Here is a 25,176-nt window from a genome sequence, read left to right on the forward strand (position 1 = left end):
AACATTATTTCGGAAAGCAAAAATGGGTATGTTTGAAGGAATAGTGGTTCCAACAATGTTGTATGGTTGCGAGGCGTGGGCTATGGATAGAGTTGTGCGCAGGAGGGTGGATGTGATGGAAATGAGATGTTTGAGGACAATATGTGGGGTGAGGTGGTTTGATCGAGTAAGTAATAATAGGGTAAGAGAGATGTGTGGTAATAAAAAGAGTGTGGTTGAGGGAGCAGAAGAGGGTGTTTTGAAATGGTTTGGTCGCATGGAGAGAAAGAGTGAGGAAAGATTGACCAGGAGGATATATGTGTCAGAGGTGGAGGGAATGATGAGAAGTGGGAGACCAAATTGGAGGTGGAAAGATGGAGTGAAAAAGATTTTGAGTGATCGGGGCCTGAACATGCAGGAAGGTGAAAGTCGTGCAAGGAATAGAGTGAATTGGAACGATGTGGTATACCAGGGTCAACGTGCTGTCAATGGATTGAACCAGGGTATGTGAAGCGTCTTGGGTAAACCATGGAAAGTTGTGTGGGGCCTGGATGTGGAAAGGGAGCTGTGGTTTCGGGCATTATTACATGACATCTAGAGACTGAGTATGAACGAATGGGGCCTTTGTTGTCTTTTCCTAGCGCTGCCTTGCACACATGAGGGGGGAGGGTGTTGTTATTCCATGTGTGGCAGGGTGGCGATGGGAATAAATAAAGGCAGACAGTATGAATTATGTACATGGGTATATATGTATATGTCTATGTGTGTGTATATATATATATATATATATATATATATATATATATATATATATATATATATATTTTTTTTTTTTTTTTTGCTTTGTCGCTGTCTCCCGCGTTTGCAAGGTAGCGCAAGGAAACAGACGAAAGAAATGGCCCAACCCACCCCCATACACATCTATATACATACGTCCACACACGCAAATATACATACCTACACAGCTTTCCATGGTTTACCCCAGACGCTTCACATGCCTTGATTCAATCCACTGACAGCACGTCAACCCCGGTATACCACATCGCTCCAATTCACTCTATTCCTTGCACGACTTTCACCTTCCTGCATGTTCAGGCCCCGATCACACAAAATCTTTTTCACTCCATCTTTCCACCTCCAATTTGGTATGTATATGTGCTGTGTGTGGACGTGTATGTATATACATGTGTATGTGGGTGGGTTGGGCCATTCTTTCGTCTGTTTCCTTGCGCTACTTCGCTAACGCGGGAGACAGCGACAAAGCAAAATAAATAAATAAATAAATATTTATTTTTATTCATTTATTATACTTTGTCGCTGTCTCCCGCATTAGCTAGGTAGCACAAGGAAAGAGACAAAAGAATGGCTCAACCCACCCACATACATATACATATACGTCCACACACGCACATATACATACCTATACATTTCAATGTATACATATATATACATACATAGACATATACATATATATACATGTACATAATTCATACTTGCTGCCTTTATTCATTCCTGTCGCCACACCACCACACATGAAATGACAACCTTCTCCCCCTGCACGTGCGCGAGGTAGTGCTAGGATAAGACAACAAAGTCCACATTCTTTCACACTCAGTCTCTAGCTGTCATATGTAATGTACCGAAACCACAGGTCCCTTTCCACATCCAGGCACCACAAAACGTTCCATGGTTTACCCCAGATGCTTCACATGCCCTGGTTCAATCCATTGACAGCACGTCGACCCCAGTATACCACATCGTTCCAATTCACTCTATTCCTTGCACGCCTTTCACCCTCCTGCATGTTCAGGCTCTGATGGCTCAAAATCTTTTTACTTCATCCTTCCACCTCCAATTTAGTCTCCCATTTCTCCTCGTTCCCTCCACCTCTGACACATATACCCTCTTTGTCAATCTTTCCTCACTCATTCTCTCCATGTGACCAAACCATTTTAATACACTCTCTTCTGCTTTCTCAACCACACTCTTTTTATTACCTCACATTATTGTTATTATTTCATTGAAAGTTGATGGAGAGAGGTGGGTGATTATTGGTGCATATGCACCTGGGCATGAGAAGAAAGATCATGAGAGGCAAGTGTTTTGGGAGCAGCTAAATGAGTGTGTTAGCGGTTTTGATGCACGAGACCGGGTTATAGTGATGGGTGATTTGAATGCAAAGGTGAGTAATGTGGCAGTTGAGGGAATAATTGGTATGCATGGGGTGTTCAGTGTTGTAAATGGAAATGGTGAAGAGCTTGTAGATTTATGTGCTGAAAAAGGACTGATGATTGGGAATACCTGGTTTAAAAAGCGAGATATACATAAGTATACTTATGTAAGTAGGAGAGATGGCCAGAGAGCGTTATTGGATTACGTGTTAATTGACAGGCGTGCGAAAGAGAGACTTTTGGATGTTAATGTGCTGAGAGGTGCAACTGGAGGGATGTCTGATCATTATCTTGTGGAGGCTAAGGTGAAGATTAGTATGGGTTTTCAGAAAAGAGGAGTGAATGTTGGGGTGAAGAAGGTGGTGAGAGTAAGTGAGCTTGGGAAGGAGACCTGTGTGGGGAAGTACCAGGAGAGACTGTGTACAGAATGGAAAAAGGTGAGAACAATGGAAGTAAGGGGAGTGGGGGAGGAATGGGATGTATTTAGGGAATCAGTGATGGATTGCGCAAAAGATGCTTGTGGCATGAGAAGAGTGGGAGGTGGGCTGTTTAGAAAGGGTAGTGAGTGGTGGGATGAAGAAGTAAGAGTATTAGTGAAAGAGAAGAGAGAGGCATTTGGACGATGTTTGCAGGGAAAAAATGCAATTGAGTGGGAGAAGTATAAAAGAAAGAGACAGGAGGTCAAGAGAAAGGTGCAAGAGGTGAAAAAAAGGGCAAATGAGAGTTGGGGTGAGAGACTATCAGTAAATTTTAGGGAGAATAAAAAGATGTTCTGGAAGGAGGTAAATAGGGTGCGTAAGACAAGGGAGCAAATGGGAACTTCAGTGAAGGGCGTAAATGGGGAGGTGATAACAAGTAGCGGTGATGTGAGAAGGAGATGGAATGAGTATTTTGAAGGTTTGTTGAATGTGTCTGATGACAGAGTGGCAGATATAGGGTGTTTTGGTCGAGGTGGTGTGCAAAGTGAGAGGGTTAGGGAAAATGATTTGGTAAACAGAGAAGAGGTAGTAAAAGCTTTGCGGAAGATGAAAGCCGGCAAGGCAGCAGGTTTGGATGGTATTGCAGTGGAATTTATTAAGAAAGGGGGTGACTGTATTGTTGACTGGTTGGTAAGGTTATTTAATGTATGTATGACTCATGGTGAGGTGCCTGAGGATTGGCGGAATGCGTGCATAGTGCCATTGTACAAAGGCAAAGGGGATAAGAGTGAGTGCTCAAATTACAGAGGTATAAGTTTGTTGAGTATTCCTGGTAAATTATATGGGAGGGTATTGATTGAGAGGGTGAAGGCATGTACAGAGCATCAGATTGGGGAAGAGCAGTGCGGTTTCAGAAGTGGTAGAGGATGTGTGGATCAGGTGTTTGCTTTGAAGAATGTATGTGAGAAATACTTAGAAAAGCAAATGGATTTGTATGTAGCATTTATGGATCTGGAGAAGGCATATGATAGAGTTGATAGAGATGCTCTGTGGAAGGTATTAAGAATATATGGTGTGGGAGGCAAGTTGTTAGAAGCAGTGAAAAGTTTTTATCGAGGATGTAAGGCATGTGTACGTGTAGGAAGAGAGGAAAGTGATTGGTTCTCAGTGAATGTAGGTTTGCGGCAGGGGTGTGTGATGTCTCCATGGTTGTTTAATTTGTTTATGGATGGGGTTGTTAGGGAGGTGAATGCAAGAGTCCTGGAAAGAGGGGCAAGTATGAAGTCTGTTGGGGATGAGAGAGCTTGGGAAGTGAGTCAGTTGTTGTTCGCTGATGATACAGCGCTGGTGGCTGATTCATGTGAGAAACTGCAGAAGCTGGTGACTGAGTTTGGTAAAGCGTGTGGAAGAAGAAAGTTGAGAGTAAATGTGAATAAGAGCAAGGTTATTAGGTACAGTAGGGGTGAGGGTCAAGTCAATTGGGAGGTGAGTTTGAATGGAGAAAAACTGGAGGAAGTGAAGTGTTTTATATATCTGGGAGTGGATCTGTCAGCGGATGGAACCATGGAAGCGGAAGTGGATCATAGGGTGGGGGAGGGGGCGAAAATTTTGGGAGCCTTGAAAAATGTGTGGAAGTCGAGAACATTATCTCGGAAAGCAAAAATGGGTATGTTTGAGGGAATAGTGGTTCCAACAATGTTGTATGGTTGCGAGGCGTGGGCAGGAGGATGGATGTGCTGGAAATGAGATGTTTGAGGACAATGTGTGGTGTGAGGTGGTTTGATCGAGTAAGTAACGTAAGGGTAAGAGAGATGTGTGGAAATAAAAAGAGCGTGGTTGAGAGAGCAGAAGAGGGTGTTTTGAAATGGTTTGGGCACATGGAGAGAATGAGTGAGGAGAGATTGACCAAGAGGATATATGTGTCGGAGGTGGAGGGAACGAGGAGAAGAGGGAGACCAAATTGGAGGTGGAAAGATGGAGTGAAAAAGATTTTGTGTGATCGGGGCCTGAACATGCAGGAGGGTGAAAGGAGGGCAAGAAATAGAGTGAATTGGAGTCATGTGGTATACAGGGGTTGACGTGCTGTCAGTGGATTGAAGCAAGGCATGTGAAGCGTCTGGGGTAAACCATGGAAAGCTGTGTAGGTATGTATATTTGCGTGTGTGGACGTGTGTATGTACATGTGTATGGGGGGGGGGGGGGGGGTTGGGCCATTTCTTTCGTCTGTTTCCTTGCGCTACCTCGCAAACGCGGGAGACAGCGACAAAGTATAAAAAAAAAAAAAAAAAAAAAAAAAATTGTTATTATTATCATTATTATTTTCTCCTGTATCCCTGGGGATAGGGGAGAAAGAATACTTCACACGTATTCCCCGCGTATCGTAAAAGGTGACTAAAAGGGAAGGGAGCAGGGGGCTGGAAATCTTCCCCTCCTGTTTTTTAATTTAACAAAAGCAGGAACAGAGAGGGGGCTAAGTGGGGATATTCCCTCTAAGGCTCAGCCCTCTGTTCTTAATGCTACCTCACTAACACGGGGAAATGGTGAATATGTATGAAAAATCTTTTGTTATATAGCTCAAGGTCTGCCACCCAACTACTATACCTTTCAGTTGTTATGCCTACAGATCTCCTAATTCTACAAATTTAATATCTTTCTTCAACTCTAAACTCCTGCCGAGACTGTGACATCTCACTTGCGGGCCGAGAGCCTCTACCTAGGGATTTTGACATTCACCATAGGGAATGGATGAATTCCTTCAGTTTGGATGTTGGGGAATTAAAGCTCATTCTTAATGATCTAGAGCAAATTATCACCCACCTCAACTACTCCTGACCAGTATGACCACTGTCTTAATATTCTGGATCTGCTTTTCTCCTCTAATTCTTCATGTGAATACACATTATTGCCCCCAGTTTCTTCATCTGACCACACTCTCATAAATATATCTATTTTAACAGCACCTCTCCTTACATCAGTCTCTTGTAAGCATAGATATCGGTACCTAAACAAATAATTCTGTCTCAACAAATACATCTGTCTCAGCCAAACGCCTAACAGATGTTATTGTTGCATGAATGGAATCATTTATCCCTTTTTTTTCCAAAATTACCTCTTCCAATCCATGGTTCAACTGTTCCTTTTCTGAGGTCATTCAGGCAAGGAATTAGGCATATTGGGCTTGGAAAAACTCTCCTGTTTCCAACACTCATTCAGCATTTATCATTGCCTGTAATCACTGTAATCACTTTAAATGTGAGGCAAAGCATTCCTCTTTTCTGAGGAAATGCAATAACCTCTTCTCGTTATCCACAGATAGGTGTCTCTGGTCTTTAGCTAAGAGTATCCCTAACAACTGTTATACCTTTCCTGCACTTTTCCTTTCTGATGGTATTATAGCTGTCTTTCCCATTGACAAAGCAACTTTGGCTCCTGTTTCTCCAATAACTCTTAATTGGATGACTAAAATTCCTTCATCCCCTGATGCTCCTTTTACTAATCCTATGCACCTCCTATGACCCTTTCGTGTAATCTCCTTTCAAACTGTCCGAAAAGTACTTTTCTTTGTGGACACAAGCAAGTAATATGGTCTTAATGGCATCCATCCTCTTGTACCAAAAGAATGTGGCTCTGAACTTGCACCTGTGCTTGCTCATCTGTTCCATTTCTGTTTAATACCAGAACTTTTTCTTTTTCTTGGAAGCATATGTTGGTGCATCCCATCCCTAAGAAAGGTAGCTGTTCTAACTGTCATCCTGTTGCTTTGATGTCTACCATTTCCAAAGTGTTTGAATCCCCTCTTCAACTCCCATATCCTCAGACAACTTGAATCTTGCAGTCTTCTTTCTGATCACCAGTGTGTTTTCCATCAGGCAAGATCTGCTGATGATATGTTTTTCTATTTTACTCCTGTTTGGTCATCATCCCTGAATGATTTTGAGTAATCCTGCATAGTTGCCTTTGATATATTCAAACTTTTGACAGGATGTGGCATCGGGGTCATTTCTAAGCTCCCCTCTTTTGCCTTCCCTCCCTAGTATATCATTTCTAGCTTCCTCTGTGGCCAGTCTATCTCTGTGGTTGTTGATGGATCAGCCTCTCCCTCTTTCTCTATCAACAGTGATGTTTCTCAAGGTTCTGTCCTCTCTCCTGCACGTTCTCTCTATTTTCTTTTAATCAACGATTTCCTTTCTTCCACAAATAACCAAATGCACTCATACACTGACAAATCGACTCTGCTTTCCTCCACATTCTTCATTTCTGCTGCTCCTTCTCTCTCTTAGTCTGCATCTTGCCTCGAGACAACGTCCTCAATAAACTCGGTCTTAGATAGGATATTTCAGTGGGGTAGATGAAATTTGGTTAAGTGTAATGCCTCCAAGATCTAATGTCTGCCCATCTCTATATAAAAAAATCCTCAACTTTCCTCTCTCCTTCATGGTTGTTATTCACCTCTTGACTCTAAAGAAAATTTTTGGAATTACTGTAAGCATGTTGAGGGAATAATTGGTATACAAGGGGTGTTCAGTGTTGTAAATGGAAATGGTGAAGAGCTTGTCGATTTATGTGCTGAAAAAGGACTGGTGATTGGGAATACCTGGTTTAAAAAGCAAGATATACATAAGTATACGTATGCAAGAGGTGAAAAAGAGGGCAAATGAGAGTTGGGGTGAGAGAGTATCATTAAATTTTAGGAAGAATAAAAAGATGTTCTGGAAGGAGGTAAATAAAGTGCGTAAGACAAGGGAGCAAATGGGAACTTCAGTGAAGGGCACAAATGGGGAGGTGATAACAAGTAGTGGTGATGTGAGAAGGAGATGGAGTGAGTATTTTGAAGGTTTGTTGAATGTGTTTGATGATAGAGTGGCAGATATAGGGTGTTTTGGTCGAGGTGGTATGCAGAGTGAGAGGGTTAGGGAAAATGATTTGGTAAACAGAGAAGAGGTAGTAAAAGCTTTGCGGAAGATGAAAGCCGGCAAGGCAGCAGGTTTGGATGGTATTGCAGTGGAATTTATCAAAAAAAAGAAGGAACAGAGAAGGGGGCCAGGTGAGGATATTCCCTCAAAGGCCCAGTCCTCTGTTCTTAACGCTACCTCGCTATCGCGGGAAATGGCGAATAGTATGAAAAAAAAAAAAAAAAAAAATGACTCATGGTGAGGTGCCTGAGGATTGGCAGAATGCGTGCATAGTGCCATTGTACAAAGGCAAAGGGGATAAGAGTGAGTGCTCAAATTACAGAGGTATAAGTTTGTTGAGTATTCCTGGTAAATTATATGGGAGGGTATTGATTGAGAGGGTGAAGGCATGTACAGAGCATCAGATTGGGGAAGAGCAGTGTGTTTTCAGAAGTGGTAGAGGATGTGTGGATCAGGTGTTTGCTTTGAAGAATGTATGTGAGAAATACTTAGAAAAGCAAATGGATTTGTATGTAGCATTTATGGATCTGTAGAAGGCATATGATGGAGTTGATAGAGATGCTCTGTGGAAGGTATTAAGAATATATGGTGTGGGAGGCAAGTTGTTAGAAGCAGTGAAAAGTTTTTATCGAGGATGTAAGGCATGTGTACGTGTAGGAAGAGAGGAAAGTGATTGGTTCTCAGTGAATGTAGGTTTGCGGCAGGGGTGTGTGATGTCTCCATGGTTGTTTAATTTGTTTATGGATGGGGTTGTTAGGGAGGTGAATGCAAGAGTTTTGGAAAGAGGGGCAAGTATGAAGTCTGTTGGGGATGAGAGAGCTTGGGAAGTGAGTCAGTTGTTGTTCGCTGATGATACAGCGCTGATGGCTGATTCATGTGAGAAACTGCAGAAGCTGGTGACTGAGTTTGGTAAAGTGTGTGAAAGAAGAAAGTTAAGAGTAAATGTGAATAAGAGCAAGGTTATTAGGTACAGTAGGGGTGAGGGTCAAGTCAATTGGGAGGTAAGTTTGAATGGAGAAAAACTGGAGGAAGTAAAGTGTTTTAGATATCTGGGGGTGGATCTGGCAGCGGATGGAACCATGGAAGTGGAAGTGGATCATAGGGTGGGGGAGGGGGCGAAAATCCTGGGAGCCTTGAAGAATGTGTGGAAGTCGAGAACATTATCTCGGAAAGCAAAAATGGGTATGTTTGAAGGAATAGTGGTTCCAATAATGTTGTATGGTTGCGAGGCGTGGACTATGGATAGAGTTGTGTGCAGGAGGATGGATGTGCTGGAAATGAGATATTTGAGGACAATGTTTGGTGTGAGGTGGTTTGATCGAGTAAGTAACGTAAGGGTAAGAGAGATGTGTGGAAATAAAAAGAGCGTGGTTGAGAGAGCAGAAGAGGGTGTTTTGAAATGGTTTGGGCACATGGAGAGAATGAGTGAGGAAAGATTGACTGAGAGGATATATGTGTCAGAGGTGGAGGGAACGAGAAGTGGGAGACCAAATTGGAGGTGGAAAGATGGAGTGAAAAAGATTTTGTGTGATCGGGGCCTGAACATGCAGGAGTGTGAAAGGAGGGCAAGGAATAGAGTGAATTGGATCGATGTGGTATACCGGGGTTGACGTGCTGTCAGTGGATTGAATCAGGGCATGTGAAGCGTCTGGGGTAAACCATGGAAAGCTGTGTAGGTATGTATATTTGCGTGTGTGGACGTATGTATATAGATGTGTATGGGGGTGGGTTGGGCCATTTCTTTCGTCTGTTTCCTTGCGCTACCTCGCAAACGCGGGAGACAGCGACAAAGCAAAAAAAAACAAAACAAAAAAAAAAAGTATGTAAGTAGGAGAGATGGCCAGAGAGCGTTATTGGATTACGTGTTAATTGACAGGCGCGCGAAAGAGAGACTTTTGGATGTTAATGTGCTGAGAGGTGCAACTGGAGGGATGTCTGATCATTATCTTTTGGAGGCTAAGGTGAAGATTTGTATGGGTTTTCAGAAAAGAAGAGTGAATGTTGGGGTGAGGAGGGTGGTGAGAGTAAGTGAGCTTGGGAAGGAGACTTGTGTGAGGAAGTACCAGGAGAGACTGAGTACAGAATGGAAAAAGGTGAGAACAATGGAAGTAAGGGTAGTGGGGGAGGAATGGGATGTATTTAGGGAATCGGTGATGGATTGCGCAAAAGATGCAATCCATGAGAAGCGTGGGAGGTGGGTTGATTAGAAAGGGTAGTGAGTGGTGGGATGAAGAAGTAAGATTATTAGTGAAAGAGAAGAGAGAGACATTTGGACGATTTTTGCAGGGAAAAAATGCAATTGAGTGGGAGATGTATAAAAGAAAGAGACAGGAGGTCAAGAGAAAGGTGCAAGAGGTGAAAAAGAGGGCAAATGAGAGTTGGGGTGAGAGAGTATCATTAAATTTTTGGGAGAATAAAAAGATGTTCTGGAAGGAGGTAAATAAAGTGCGTAAGACAAGGGAGCAAATGGGAACTTCAGTGAAGGGTGCTAATGGGGAGGTGATAACAAGTAGTGGTGATGTGAGGAGATGGAGTGAGTATTTTGAAGGTTTGTTGAATGTGTTTGATGATAGAGTGGCAGATATAGGGTGTTTTGGTCGAGGTGGTGTGCAAAGTCAGAGGGTTGGGGAAAATTATTTGGTAAACAGAGAAGAGGTAGTAAAAGCTTTGCGGAAGATGAAAGCCGGCAAGGCAGCAGGTTTGGATGGTATTGCAGTGGGATTTATTATAAAAGGGGGTGACTGTATTGTTGACTGGTTGGTAAGGTTATTTAATGTATGTATGACTCATGGTGAGGTGCCTGAGGATTGGCAGAATGCGTGCATAGTGCCATTGTACAAAGGCAAAGGGGATAAGAGTGAGTGCTCAAATTACAGAGGTATAAGTTTGTTGAGTATTCCTGGTAAATTATATGGGAGGGTATTGATTGAGAGGGTGAAGGCATGTACAGAGCATCAGATTGGGGAAGAGCAGTGTGGTTTCAGAAGTGGTAGAGGATGTGTGGATCAGGTGTTAGCTTTGAAGAATGTATGTGAGAAATACTTAGAAAAGCAAATGGATTTGTATGTAGCATTTATGGATCTGGAGAAGGCATATGATAGAGTTGATAGAGATGCTCTGTGGAAGGTATTAAGAATATATGGTGTGGGAGGCAAGTTGTTAGAAGCAGTGAAAAGTTTTTATCGAGGATGTAAGGCATGTGTACGTGTAGGAAGAGAGGAAAGTGATTGGTTCTCAGTGAATGTAGGTTTGCGGCAGGGGTGTGTGATGTCTCCATGGTTGTTTAATTTGTTTATGGATGGGGTTGTTAGGGAGGTGAATGCAAGAGTTTTGGAAAGAGGGGCAAGAATGAAGTCTGTTGTGGATGAGAGAGCTTGGGAAGTGAGTCAGTTGTTGTTCGCTGATGATACAGCGCTGGTGGCTGATTCATGTGAGAAACTGCAGAAACTGGTGACTGAGTTTGGTAAAGTGTGTGGAAGAAGAAAGTTAAGAGTAAATGTGAATAAGAGCAAGGTTATTAGGTACAGTAGGGTTGAGGGTCAAGTCAATTGGGAGGTAAGTTTGAATGGAGAAAAACTGAAGTGAAGTGTTTTAGATATCTGGGAGTGGATCTGGCAGCGGATGGAACCATGGAAGCGGAAGTGAATCATAGGGTGGGGGAGGGGGTGAAAATTCTGGGAGCCTTGAAAAATGTGTGGAAGTCGAGAACATTATCTCGGAAAGCAAAAATGGGTATGTTTGAAGGAATAGTGGTTCCAACAATGTTGTATGGTTGCGAGGCGTGGGCTATGGATAGAGTTGTGTGCAGGAGGGTGGATGTGCTGGAAATGAGATGTTTGAGGACAATGTGTGGTGTGAGGTGGTTTGATCGAGTAAGTAATGTTAGGGTAAGAGAGATGTGTGGAAATAAAAAGAGCGTGGTTGAGAGAGCAGAAGAGGGTGTTTTGAAATGGTTTGGGCACATGGAGAGAATGAGTGAGGAAAGATTGACCAAGAGGATATATGTGTCAGAGGTGGAGGGAACGAGGAGAAGTGGGAGACCAAATTGGAGGTGGAAAGATGGAGTGAAAAAGATTTTGATCGGGGCCTGAACATGCAAGAGGGTGAAAGGCAGGCAAGGAATAGAGTGAATTGGATCGATGTGGTATACCGGAGTTGACGTGCTGTCAGTGGATTGAATCAGGGCATGTGAAGCGTCTGGGGTAAACCATGGAAAGCTGTGTGGGGCCTGGATGTGGAAAGGGAGCTGTGGTTTCGGGCATTATTGCATGACAGCTAGAGACTGAGTGTGAACGAATGGGGCCTTTGTTGTCTTTTCCTAGCACTACCCCGCACACATGAAGGGGGAGGGGGATGGTATTCCATGTGTGGCGAGGTGGCGATGGGAATGAATAAAGGCAGACAGTGTGAATTGTGTGCATGGGTATATATGTATGTGTCTGTGTGTGTATATATATGTGTACATTGAGATTTATAGGTATGTATATTTGCGTGTGTGGATGTGTGTGTATATACATGTGTATGGGGGTGGGTTGGGCCATTTCTTTCGTCCGTTTCCTTGCGCTACCTCGCAAACGCGGGAGACATCGACAAAGCAAAATAAATAAATATAAATGAATAATGTGTCTGAGAAATGGGGAGGCCTGTTTAGATGTTGAAATTTCTTTCTTTTGAAACAGTTGGTCCATTTATACAAAGGATTGATCCATCCTTGTATGGTGTACTGCTCTGATAACTGGCGTGGTTCTAGCTCTGCATCCATGCTTGACAAAGTTGAGTAGCACTCAATCCGACTTTTGAACTTTCCCAGGCTAACTTCAAAACTTGACCTGCTTGTTTTACTTTGTTTTTTCTCCCAAGAGCTGGCTGCATGTGTTTTCCACCTCTGAATAGACCACTTAATACTTGGCAAGCTGTTGCATTACATGATCACTGTTTGGCCATTGAGAACTTGGGAACTCTCTACCATCTCGTGTCTTTCTCAATAACTATGATCTGGGACATTTTAAAGGACAGGCTTTTTATTTCATCCAAAATTCATAAATATTTTCCTTGTCTTCTTTTACCCTTTCATTAACATCTCTATATTTCTATTAAACCTAGCCTTGATGTTAATTTTTTTATCTGTGACTGGAGTCTCCAACTTTTTTTTTCAAACCCTTGCTTAATATGGAGTGTGGCAAAGCAGCTAGAATGGATGGGATTGCAGTTGAATTTCTCAAGAATGTTGTAGATTGGGTAGTTCAGATTTTCAGTGTATGTGTGGCTCATGTTGAGGTGCCGGAGGACTGGTATAATGTTTCTATAGTGCCATTGTATAACAGTAAGGACACAAAAGTGAATGTTCAGATTAGAGTGGTACAAGTTTGTTGAGTATACATTATAGTTTGGATGGGTGGGTGGTGATTGAGGGGGCAGTGATACGCACAGAGCATCAAATTAGGGAGGAACAATGTAGCACAAGAGGGGTAGGAATATGTGGATCAAGTGTTTGTTTTGAAGAATTATTGTGAGAAGGCTTTGTATGCAGCTTTTATGGATCTGGAGAAAGCATATGGAAGCATTAAGATGTTTTGTAAAAAGGATTATGAATATATGTAACAGGAGGTAAGCTATAGTTTTTTTTTTTATATATAGAGGATGAGTGAGGAAAGATTGACCAAGAGGATATATGTGTCGGAGGTGGAGGGAACAAGGAGAAGAGGGGGACCAAATTGGAGGTGGAAAGATGGAGTGAAAAAGATTTTGTGTGATCGGGGCCTGAACATGCAGGAGGGTGAAAGGAGGGCAAGGAATAGAGTGAATTGGAGCGATGTGGTATACCGGGGTTGACGTGCTGTCAGTGGATTGAAGCAGGGCATGTGAAGCGTCTGGGGTAAACCATGGAAAGCTGTGTAGGTATGTATATTTGCATGTGTGGACGTATGTATATACATGTGTATGGGGGGGGTTGGGCCATTTCTTTCGTCTGTTTCCTTGCGCTACCTCGCAAACGCGGGAGACAGCGACAAAGTATAATAAAAAAATAAAAAATAGATAATTAGGTGTATGTTTGAGTGGGAAGAGAGGAAAGTTTGTGGTTTCAGGTGAAGGTAAGTATAATGTTGCCATTGCCATTGAATGTATGGATGGGATAGTGAAGAAGGTTGATGTGAGGGTCTTAAAGAGAGTGGTACATTTGTAGTCTGTCAGGAGTAGGGTTGCATCGGAGATGAATCATTTATTGTTTGCTGATTGCACAATCACGTGAGCAACTGCAGGAACTGCTTTCTGAGTTTGGAAGTGTGTTTGTGAAAGGAGAAAGTATGGAGTAAATGTGAATAAAAACAAGGTTATCAGGTTTAGCAATGGAAAGAGAGAGGTTTAGGAGTGTGAAAGGAGAGAACTTGGAGGAAGTGGATATTGAAGCAAACGGAACCATGGCAGCTGAAGTGAGGCAGTAAATAGATTCATGAGAGCTCAAGTGAGCTAGTGAATGGAACCATGGAAGAGAATTTTATACAGGACATAATCTGAAGGTAAAATGTGAATGGTAATATGTGTTTTTTTTTTTTTTTCCCCAGGAAGCAGAGTCCCTAACAGCCCATGTGGACAGTGCAGCCATACCAGAACCTCTCCCTGATGCTCAGTTGCTGCAACCACCAGTTCCAGTACAGCCTATGGACACTCCCTGGCCACTACTTACTGTTGCCAAGGTTAGTTTTGATACTGATTTTTTCTTTCTTAAAGCCATGATTCACTATCAATTATGTTTAATGAGAATATGGAAGGAGTGAATTAAGTGGGCTATGTGTACAGTAATGAAGGTTATTGGGGAGATAGGGATTATAATAGGTGGAAGCATCTCTGTTATGGCTACTGTAAGAAAGCTTGCGCTTAGAATCGACTCATTTTAAGATAAGGTGAAAAAATTGGAGCCTATTACTGGATACAAGATGTGAAAAAAGGAGAGATAGGTAGTATGTTTGAGGAAAGGAACCTGGATGTTTTGGCTCTGAGTGAAACGAAGCTCAAGGGTAAAGGGGAAGAGTGGTTTGGGAATGTCTGGGGAGTAAAGTCAGGGGTTAGTGAGAGGACAAGAGCAAGGGAAGGAGTAGCAATACTCCTGAAACAGGAGTTGTGGGAGTATGTGATAGAGTGTAAGAAAGTAAATTCTCGATTAATATGGGTAAAACTGAAAGTTGATGGAGAGAGGTGGGTGATTATTGGTGCATATGCACCTGGGCATGAGAAGAAAGATCAAGAGAGGCAAGTGTTTTGGGAGCAGCTGAATGAGTGTGTTAGTGGTTTTGATGCACGAGACCGGGTCATAGTGATGGGTGATTTGAATGCAAAGGTGAGTAATGTGGCAGTTGAGGGAATAATTGGTATACATGGGGTGTTCAGTGTTGTAAATGGAAATGGTGAAGAGCTTGTAGATTTATGTGCTGAAAAAGGACTGATGATTGGGAATACCTGGTTTAAAAAGCGAGATACACGTAAGTATACTTATGTAAGTAGGAGAGATGGCCAGAGAGCGTTATTGGATTACGTGTTAATTGACAGGCGTGCGAAAGAGAGACTTTTGGATGTTAATGTGCTGAGAGGTGCAACTGGAGGGATGTCTGATCATTATCTTGTGGAGGCTAAGGTGAAGATTTGTATGGGTTTTCAGAAAAGAAGAGTGAATGTTGGGGTGAAGAGGGTGGTGAGAGTAAGTGAGCTTGAGAAGGAGACCTGTGTGAGGAAGTACCAGGAGAGACTGAGTACAGAATGGAAAAAGGTGAGAACAATGGAAGTAAGGGGAGTGGGGGAGGAATGGGATGTATTTAGGGAATCAGTGATGGAGTGCGCAAAAGATGCTTGTGGCATGAGAAGAGTGGGAGGTGGGTTGATTAGAAAGGGTAGTGAGTGGTGGGATGAAGAAGTAAGAGTATTAGTGAAAGAGAAGAGAGAGGCATTTGGACGATTTTTGCAGGGAAAAAATGAAATTGAGTGGGAGATGTATAAAAGAAAGAGACAGGAGGTCAAGAGAAAGGTGCAAGAGGTGAAAAAAAGGGCAAATGAGAGTTGGGGTGAGAGAGTATCATTAAATTTTAGGGAGAATAAAAAGATGTTCTGGAAGGAGGTAAATAAAGTGCGTAAGACAAGGGAGCAAATGGGAACTTCAGTGAAGGGCGCTAATGGGGAGGTGATAACAAGTAGTGGTGATGTGAGAAGGAGATGGAGTGAGTATTTTGAAGGTTTGTTGAATGTGTTTGATGATAGAGTGGCAGATATAGGGTGTTTTGGTCGAGGTGGTGTGCAAAGTGAGAGGGTTAGGGAAAATGATTTGGTAAACAGAGAAGAGGTAGTGAAAGCTTTGCGGAAGATGAAAGCCGGCAAGGCAGCAGGTTTGGATGGTATTGCAGTGGAATTTATTAAAAAAGGGGGTGACTGTATTGTTGACTGGTTGGTAAGGTTATTTAATGTATGTATGACTCATGGTGAGGTGCCTGAGGATTGGCGGAATGCGTGCATAGTGCCATTGTACAAAGGCAAAGGGGATAAGAGTGAGTGCTCAAATTACAGAGGTATAAGTTTGTTGAGTATTCCTGGTAAATTATATGGGAGGGTATTAATTGAGAGGGTGAAGGCATGTACAGAGCATCAGATTGGGGAAGAGCAGTGTGGTTTCAGAAGTGGTAGAGGATGTGTGGATCAGGTGTTTGCTTTGAAGAATGTATGTGAGAAATACTTAGAAAAGCAAATGGATTTGTATGTAGCATTTATGGATCTGGAGAAGGCATATGATAGAGTTGATAGAGATGCTCTGTGGAAGGTATTAAGTGTATATGGTGTGGGAGGAAAGTTGTTAGAAGCAGTGAAAAGTTTTTATCGAGGATGTAAGGCATGTGTACGTGTAGGAAGAGAGGAAAGTGATTGGTTCTCAGTGAATGTAGGTTTGCGGCAGGGGTGTGTGATGTCTCCATGGTTGTTTAATTTGTTTATGGATGGGGTTGTTAGGGAGGTAAATGCAAGAGTTTTGGAAAGAGGGGCAAGTATGAAGTCTGTTGGGGATGAGAGAGCTTGGGAAGTGAGTCAGTTGTTGTTCGCTGATGATATAGCGCTGGTGGCTGATTCATGTGAGAAACTGCAGAAGCTGGTGACTGAGTTTGGAAAAGTGTGTGGAAGAAGAAAGTTAAGAGTAAATGTGAATAAGAGCAAGGTTATTAGGTACAGTAGGGTTGAGGGTCAAGTCAATTGGGAGGTGAGTTTAAATGGAGAAAAACTGGAGGAAGTGAAGTGTTTTAGATATCTGGGAGTGGATCTGGCAGCGGATGGAACCATGGAAGCGGAAGTGGATCATAGGGTGGGGGAGGGGGCGAAAATTCTGGGGGCCTTGAAGAATGTGTGGAAGTGGAGAACATTATCTCGGAAAGCAAAAATGGGTATGTTTGAAGGAATAGTGGTTCCAACAATGTTGTATGGTTGCGAGGCGTGGGCTATGGATAGAGTTGTGCGCAGGAGGATGGATGTGCTGGAAATGAGATGTTTGAGGACAATGTGTGGTGTGAGGTGGTTTGATCGAGTGAGTAACGTAAGGGTAAGAGAGATGTGTGGAAATAAAAAGAGCGTGGTTGAGAGAGCAGAAGAGGGTGTTTTGAAGTGGTTTGGGCACATGGAGAGGATGAGTGAGGAAAGATTGACCAAGAGGATATATGTGTCGGAGGTGGAGGGAACAAGGAGAAGAGGGAGACCAAATTGGAGGTGGAAAGATGGAGTGAAAAAGATTTTGTGTGATCGGGGCCTGAACATGCAGGAGGGTGAAAGGAGGGCAAGGAATAGAGTGAATTGGAGCGATGTGGTATACCGGGGTTGACGTGCTGTCAGTGGATTGAAGCAAGGCATGTGAAGCGTCTGGGGTAAACCATGGAAAGCTGTGTAGGTATGTATATTTGCGTGTGTGGACGTATGTATATACATGTGTATGGGGGGGGGCCATTTCTTTCGTCTGTTTCCTTGCGCTACCTCGCAAACGCGGGAGACAGCGACAAAGTATAATAAAAAAATAATATTACTGGATACCATGGAAAGTGCTGGAGGTTAGAGGAAGTGGACAAACTAAAGAGTGCTGTGATGGAGCATGATTGTGACACCAAGAAACTAAAAGATGATCTTAGCAGTAGTATACAAAGGATCTCCGGGAAGGCAGATGATGAATAAGGAAAGCATCTGTTTTCGAAGAGCTCTGAGCAATGGTAAAAAGATTTGGATTCAGGAAATGCTTTATAGGCAGAGGAGAAAAGTCACACAGCAGAGATACTTGAAGAGTACGTGACAGGTAATTGTTGAGGTCAATTAAGAATGAAATATTGATTAAAACCATAGAAGCGATAGAGTGCATTGAGTAGATAGTTCCCTCAGTAAGAGAGAGGTGCAATAAACATAAGACTTAGGAGAGTAAAAGTCATTCAGGAAAGTTGTGTGCTAGTGAAAAAGTAAGAATTAGATGAGATAAAGGAAAAGGAGGACCGCCTAGTGCAGTTACAATATAGGTGGGCCACTACACAAATGAAGTTGTGCATGAGGAAGTTAACAGATATTAGTCCTTGATGATATATGGGATGGAGGAGGACCATCTTTTGAATGAAGAGGAAAGGGAAGACAAGGAAGAGGAGCATGTCATAGTAATGAGATGCAGGGGGCTTGTTGAAAAAGTCTAGAAATGAGAAGTTAGAAGAGGTAGGTACTAGCAAGACATAAAAGAATGGTCACTGAAGATTACCTTTGAGATGGAAATGTGTAGCCAAGAGGTGCTCAAGCATGCCAGTGAAGTTGCCAAAAAGGAGTTCAAAGGAGTGTTTGTCAAGAGAGAGGCAGTGAAAAAGAAGGGGAAAAAAGAAACAAGACAAAAGGCAAACAATTAGCAGAATTAGGTGAGGCCAGAGGTAGGAAGAAAACCTTCCTTTTTAGTCTTAAGAAGGCCAGTATTTATTAGTAGCATGTGTCTGGCTAAAGATTGTTTAGATAAATACAGATTGATGGTAAATGATAATGAACTAGGGTTCAAAATCTGAGTTGGGAAGCAACTCCAACTTCATTGGAATAGTGGAAACTGATCTCGCAAAAGACAGTCTTATCTAATTTGTCAAGAGGGGTGCACAATAGAAAGAAAAGATAAAAATAAAAAAAGTTAGGAGGAACTGGCTCTGTTAATAGAGTCTAGGAAATTAATATTTTTTGTTTGTTTGTGAGAATATAAGCAGTGCTTTGTAAAGTTTTGGCTTGAAAAAGCTTGATCATTTTATGTGCACCAGAGACAAAAATATATGAGCTCTTACTATATAAAACCATGAAAAATGATTTATAAATATTCGCCATTTCCCACATTAGCAAGGTAATGTTCAACAACAGATGACTGAGCCTTTGAGAGAAAATTCCTGATTTGGCTCTCTTTTCTGTTCCCCTTTTGGAAAAGTAAGACTGGAGGGGAGGATTTCTAGCCTCCCACTCCCACCCTCACCTTCAATGACATGCAGTGAATATATGGGAAGTATTCTTTCTCCCCAATCCCCAGGGATATGTAAAACATCCAGTAAACCATGGAAAGGTCTGTGGGGACTGGATGTGGATAGGGAGCTGTGGTTTTGGTCCATTACACATGACAGCTAGAGACTGAGTGTGAATGAAAGTGGCCTTCTTTGTCTGTTTCATGGCACTGCCTTGTTGAAGCTAGGGGTAGTGATGCTACTTCCTGTGGGCTGGGGTAGCGCCAGAAATGGATGAAGGTAAGCAAGTATGAATATGTACATGTATATGTGCATGTATATGTCTGTTTGTATATGTTGATATGTATGTGTATGTATAAGTGTGTGTATATGTGTTTGTGTAAGTGTATATGAGTGGATGAGTCATTCTTTGTCTGTTTCCTGGCACTACCTCGCTGACACAGGAAATGGTAATCAAGTGTAATAGATAAAATTTATGAAATAAACATTATTTTTATTTATTATACTTAATTGCCGTCTCCCATGTTAGCGAGGTAGCGCAAGGAAACAGGTGAGGAATGGCCCAACCCACCCACATAAATATGTATATCCATAAACGCCCACACACACACATATACATACATATACATTTCAACCTATACATACATATACATACACAGACATATACATATATACACATGTACATATTTATACTTTTTGCCTTCATCCATTCCCGTCGCCCCCTCACCACGCATGAAAAATAGCATCCCCCCTCCAGTGAGGTAGTGCCAGGAACAGACAAAAAAAGGCCACATTCGTTTATACTCAGTCTCTAATTGTCATGTGTATTGCATTGAAACCACAGCTCCCTTTCTACATCCAGGCCCCACAGACCTTTCCATGATTTACCCCAGATGCTTCACATGCCCTGGTTCAATCCATTAACAGCTCGTCCGCCCCGATATACCACATCATTCCAATTCACACTCTTTCTTGCACACCTTTCACCCTCCTGTATGTTCAGACCCCTATTGGTCAAAATCTTTTTCACTCCATCCTTCCACCTCCAATTTGGTCTCATGCTTCTCCTTCCCTCCACCTGACACATGTAACCTCTTTATCAATCTTTCCTCACTCATTCTCTTCATGTGCCCAAATCATTTCAATGCACCCTCTTCTACTCTCTCAACCACACTCTTTTTATTACCACACTTCTCTCTTACCCTTTCATTACTTACTCAGTCAAACCACCTTACACCACATATTGTCCTCAAACATTTCATTTCCAACACATCCACCCTCCTCCATACAACCCTATTTATAGCCCATGCCTCGCAACCATATATTTTTTTTATTTATTTGATACACTTGATCTCCAGGAAACAGGCGAAGAATGGCCCATCAACTCTTATATACATACATGAATGCCCATACATGTACATTTATTTATTTATCTATTTTGCTTTGTCGCTGTCTCCCGCGTGAGTGAGGTAGCGCAAGGAAGCAGACAAAAGAATGGCCCAACCCACCCGCATACACATGTATATACATACACGTCCACACACGCAAATATACATACCTAGACATCTCAACATATACATATATATATACACACACAGACATATACATATATATACACATGTACATAATTCATGTGTAGCACTAGGAAAAGACAACAAAGGCCACATTCGTTGACACTCAGCCTCTAGCTGTCCTGTAATGATGCACCGAAACCACAGCTCCCTTTTCCCATCCAGGCCCCACAAAACTTTCCATGGTTTACCCCAGACGCTTCACATGCCCTGGTTCAATCCATCGACAGCACGTTGACCCTGGTATACCCCCTCCACCACCCTATGATTCACTTCCGCTTCCATGGTTCCATCCGCTGCCAAATCCACTCCCAGATATCTAAAACACTTCACTTCCTCCAGTTTTTCTCCATTCAAACTTACCTCCCAATTGACTTGTCCCTCAACCCTACTGTACCTAATAACCTTGCTCTTATTCACATTTACTCTCAGCTTTCTTCTTTCACACACTTTACCAAACTCGGTCACCAGCTTCTGCAGTTTCTCACATGAATCAGCCACCAGCGCTGTATCATCAGCGAACAACAACTGACTCGCTTCCCAAGCTCTGTAATCCACGACAGACTTCATACTTGCCCCTCTTTCCAAAACTCTTGCATTCACCTCCCTAACAACCCCATCCATAAACAAATTAAACAACCATTGAGACATCACACACCCCTGCCGCAAACCTACATTCACTGAGAACCAATCACTTTCCTCTCTTCCTACACATACACATGCCTTACATCCTCGATAAAACCTTTTCACTGCTTCTAACAACTTGCCTCCCACACCATATATTCTTAATACCTTCCACAGAACATCTCTATCAACTCTATCATATGCCTTCTGTAGATCCATAAATGCTACATACAAATCCATTTGCTTTTCTAAGTATTTCTCACATACATTCTTCAAAGCAAACACCTGATCCACACATCCTCTACCACTTCTGAAACCACACTGCTCTTCCCCAATCTGATGCTCTGTTCATGCCTTCACCCTCTCAATCAATACCCTCCCATATGATTTCCCAGGAATACTCAACAAACTTATACCTCTGTAATTTGAGCACTCACTTTTATCCCCTTTGCCTTTGTACAATGGCACTATGCAAGCATTCTGCCAATCCTCAGGCACCTCACCATGAGACATACATACATTGAATAACCTTACCAACCAGCCAACGATAGTCATTCCCTTTTTTAATAAATTCCACTGCTATACCATCCAAAGCCGCTGCCTTGCCGGCTTTCATCTTCCGCAAATCTTTCACTACCTCTTCTCTGTTTACCAAATCATTTTCCCTAACCCTCTCACTTTGCACACCACCTCGACCAAAACATATCACCATATATGTATATATATATATATATATATATGTATATATATTAAAAAAGGGGGTGACTGTATTGTTGACTTGGTTGGTAAGGTTATTTAATGTATGTATGACTCATGGTGAGGTGCCTGAGGATTGGCGGAATGCGTGCATAGTGCCATTGTACAAAGGCAAAGGGGATAAGAGTGAGTGCTCAAATTACAGAGGTATAAGTTTGTTGAGTATTCCTGGGAAATCATATGGGAGGGTATTGATTGAGAGGGTGAAGGCATGAACAGAGCATCAGATTGGGGAAGAGCAGTGTGGTTTCAGAAGTGGTAGAGGATGTGTGGATCAGGTGTTTGCTTTGAAGAATGTATGTGAGAAATACTTAGAAAAGCAAATGGATTTGTATGTAGCATTTATGGATCTGGAGAAGGCATATGATAGAGTTGATAGAGATGCTCTGTGGAAGGTACTAAGAATATATGGTGTGGGAGGAAAGTTGTTAGAAGCAGTGAAAAGTTTTTATCGAGGATGTAAGGCATGTGTACGTGTAGGAAGAGAGGAAAGTGATTGGTTCTCAGTGAATGTAGGTTTGCGGCAGGGGTGTGTGATGTCTCCATGGTTGTTTAATTTGTTTATGGATGGGGTTGTTAGGGAGGTAAATGCAAGAGTTTTGGAAAGAGGGGCAAGTATGAAGTCTGTTGGGGATGAGAGAGCTTGGGAAGTGAGTCAGTTGTTGTTCACTGATGATACAGCGCTGGTGGCTGATTCATGTGAGAAACTGCAGAAGCTGGTGACTGAGTTTGGTAAAGTGTGTGGAAGAAGAAAGTTAAGAGTAAATGTGAATAAGAGCAAGGTTATTAGGTACAGTAGGGTTGAGGGTCAAGTCAATTGGGAGGTGAGTTTAAATGGAGAAAAACTGGAGGAAGTGAAGTGTTTTAGATATCTGGGAGTGGATCTGGCAGCGGATGGAACCATGTAAGCGGAAGTGGATCATAGGGTGGGGGAGGGGGCGAAAATTCTGGGGGCCTTGAAGAATGTGTGGAAGTCGAGAACATTATCTCGGAAAGCAAAAATGGGTATGTTTGAAGGAATAGTGGTTCCAACAATGTTGTATGGTTGCGAGGCGTGGGCTATGGATAGAGTTGTGCGCAGGAGGATGGATGTGCTGGAAATGAGATGTTTGAGGACAATGTGTGGTGTGAGGTGGTTTGATCGAGTGAGTAACGTAAGGGTAAGAGAGATGTGTGGAAATAAAAAGAGCGTGGTTGAGAGAGCAGAAGAGGGTGTTTTGAAGTGGTTTGGGCACATGGAGAGAATGAGTGAGGAAAGATTGACCAAGAGGATATATGTGTCGGAGGTGGAGGGAACGAGGAGAAGAGGGAGACCAAATTGGAGGTGGAAAGATGGAGTGAAAAAGATTTTGTGTGATCGGGGCCTGAACATGCAGGAGGGTGAAAGGAGGGCAAGGAATAGAGTGAATTGGAGCGATGTGGTATACCGGGGTTGACGTGCTGTCAGTGGATTGAATCAAGGCATGTGAAGCGTCTGGGGTAAACCATGGAAAGCTGTGTAGGTATGTATATTTGCGTGTGTGGACGTATGTATATACATGTGTAGGGGGGGGGGTTGGGCCATTTCTTTCGTCTGTTTCCTTGCGCTACCTCGCAAACGCGGGAGACAGCGACAAAGTATAATAAAAAAAAATAAAATATATATATTATCCCTGAGGAGAGGGGATTAAGAATACTTCCCACGTTTTCCCTGCGTGTCATAGAAGGCGACTAAAAGGGGAGGGAGCGGGGGGCTGGAAATCCTCCCCTCTCTTTTTTTTTAAATTTTCCAAAAGAAGGAACAGAGGGGGCCAGGTGAGGATATTCCAAAAAAGGCCCAGTCCTCTGTTCCTAACGCTACCTCGCTAACGCGGGAAATGGCGAATAGTTTAAAAAAAAAAAAAAAATATATATATATATATATATATATATATATGCATACACAGCCATATACATATATACACATGTACATATTCATACACGCTTGCCTTTATCCATTCCCGGTGCCACTGTGCCCCACAGGAAACAGCATCACCACCCTCTGCGTCAGGGAGCTAATGCCAGGAAAATGACAAAAATGGCCACATTCCTTCACACTCATCCTCTAGCTGTCATGTGTAAAGCACAGAAACCATAATTCCCTGTCCACATCCAGGCCCCACGTCCCACATCCATAGTTTACCCCAGACGTTTCATATGCCCTGTTTCAGCCCATTGGCAGCACTTCGACCCTGGTACAACACATTGTTCCAGTTCACTTTATTCCTTGCACCCTCTCACCCTCCTGCATTTTCAGGCCTTGATTGCTGAAAATCTTTTTCACTCCATACCTCCTTCTCCAATTTGGTCTTCTGCTTTTCCTTGTTCCCTCCACCTCTGACACATATATCCTCTTTGTATTTCAGTTTCTAAAAGAGGAAGCAGAATAAGGAGTGAAGTGAGGAGTGCTCATCCTCCTCGAAGGCTCAGATTGGGGTGTCTGTATGTGTGTGGATGTAACCAAGATGAGAAGAGAGGAGAGATAGGTATTATATTTGAGGAAAGAAGCTTAGACGTTCTGGCTCTGAGTGAATTGAAGCTTAAAGGTAAAGAGGAAGAATGGTTTGGAAATGTTTGGGGAGGAAAGTTAGGGATTGATGAGAGGGCAAGAGCTAAGGAAGGAGTAGCAAACTGAAGCAGGAGTTTTGGGAGTGTGTGATATAGTGTAAGAAAGTAAATTCTAAATTGATGTGGGTAAAACTGAAAGTGGATGGCAAGAGATGGGTGATTATATTGGTGCTTATGCACCTGGCCATGAGAAGAAAGAGATCATAAAATGCAAATGCTTTGGGAGCTGTTGAATGAGTGTGTCAGTAGTTTTAGTGCACGAGACTGGGTATTAATGATGAATGATTTATATGCTAAGGTAAGTAACATGACAATTGAGGGTATAGTTGGTGTGCATGGTGTATTCAGTGTTATGAATGGAAATGGTGAAAAGCTTCTGAAGTTGTGGGCTGAAAAATGACCGGTGATTGGGAATACCTGGTTTAAAAAGAGATATGCACAAGTATACTAATTTGAGTAGGAGACATGGTCAAAGGGCATTATTAGAATATGTATTAATTGATAAGTGTGTAAAAGAGAGACTCTTGGATATAAATGATGTACTGAGGGGCAACTGATGGGATGTCTGATCACTGTCTTGTGGAGGTGAGGGTGAAGATTTGTAGAGGTTTTCAAAAAAGAGGAGACAGTGTTGGGGAGAAGAAATTGGTGAGAGTAAGTGAGCTTGGAAAGGAGACTTGTGTGAA

The 25,176-nt window shown here is 42.5% G+C and overlaps 1 protein-coding gene across 5 annotated transcripts in view; it reads left to right on the plus strand.

Moving 5' to 3' along the window:
- alphaCOP (coatomer subunit alpha) overlaps nt 1–25,176 on the plus strand; it is a 270,633-nt gene that overhangs the window by 219,511 nt on the left and 25,946 nt on the right. For all 5 annotated transcript variants that reach the window (XM_071670568.1, XM_071670569.1, XM_071670571.1 and 2 more), the window contains exon 16: nt 14,046–14,177. In XM_071670568.1, coding sequence (XP_071526669.1) covers nt 14,046–14,177 — 132 coding nt within the window. The remainder of the gene's footprint in view (nt 1–14,045; nt 14,178–25,176) is intronic.

The sequence above is a fragment of the Panulirus ornatus genome, chromosome 15 (assembly GCF_036320965.1).
Source record: "Panulirus ornatus isolate Po-2019 chromosome 15, ASM3632096v1, whole genome shotgun sequence".
NCBI classification, from domain to species: Eukaryota; Metazoa; Arthropoda; class Malacostraca; order Decapoda; family Palinuridae; genus Panulirus; species Panulirus ornatus.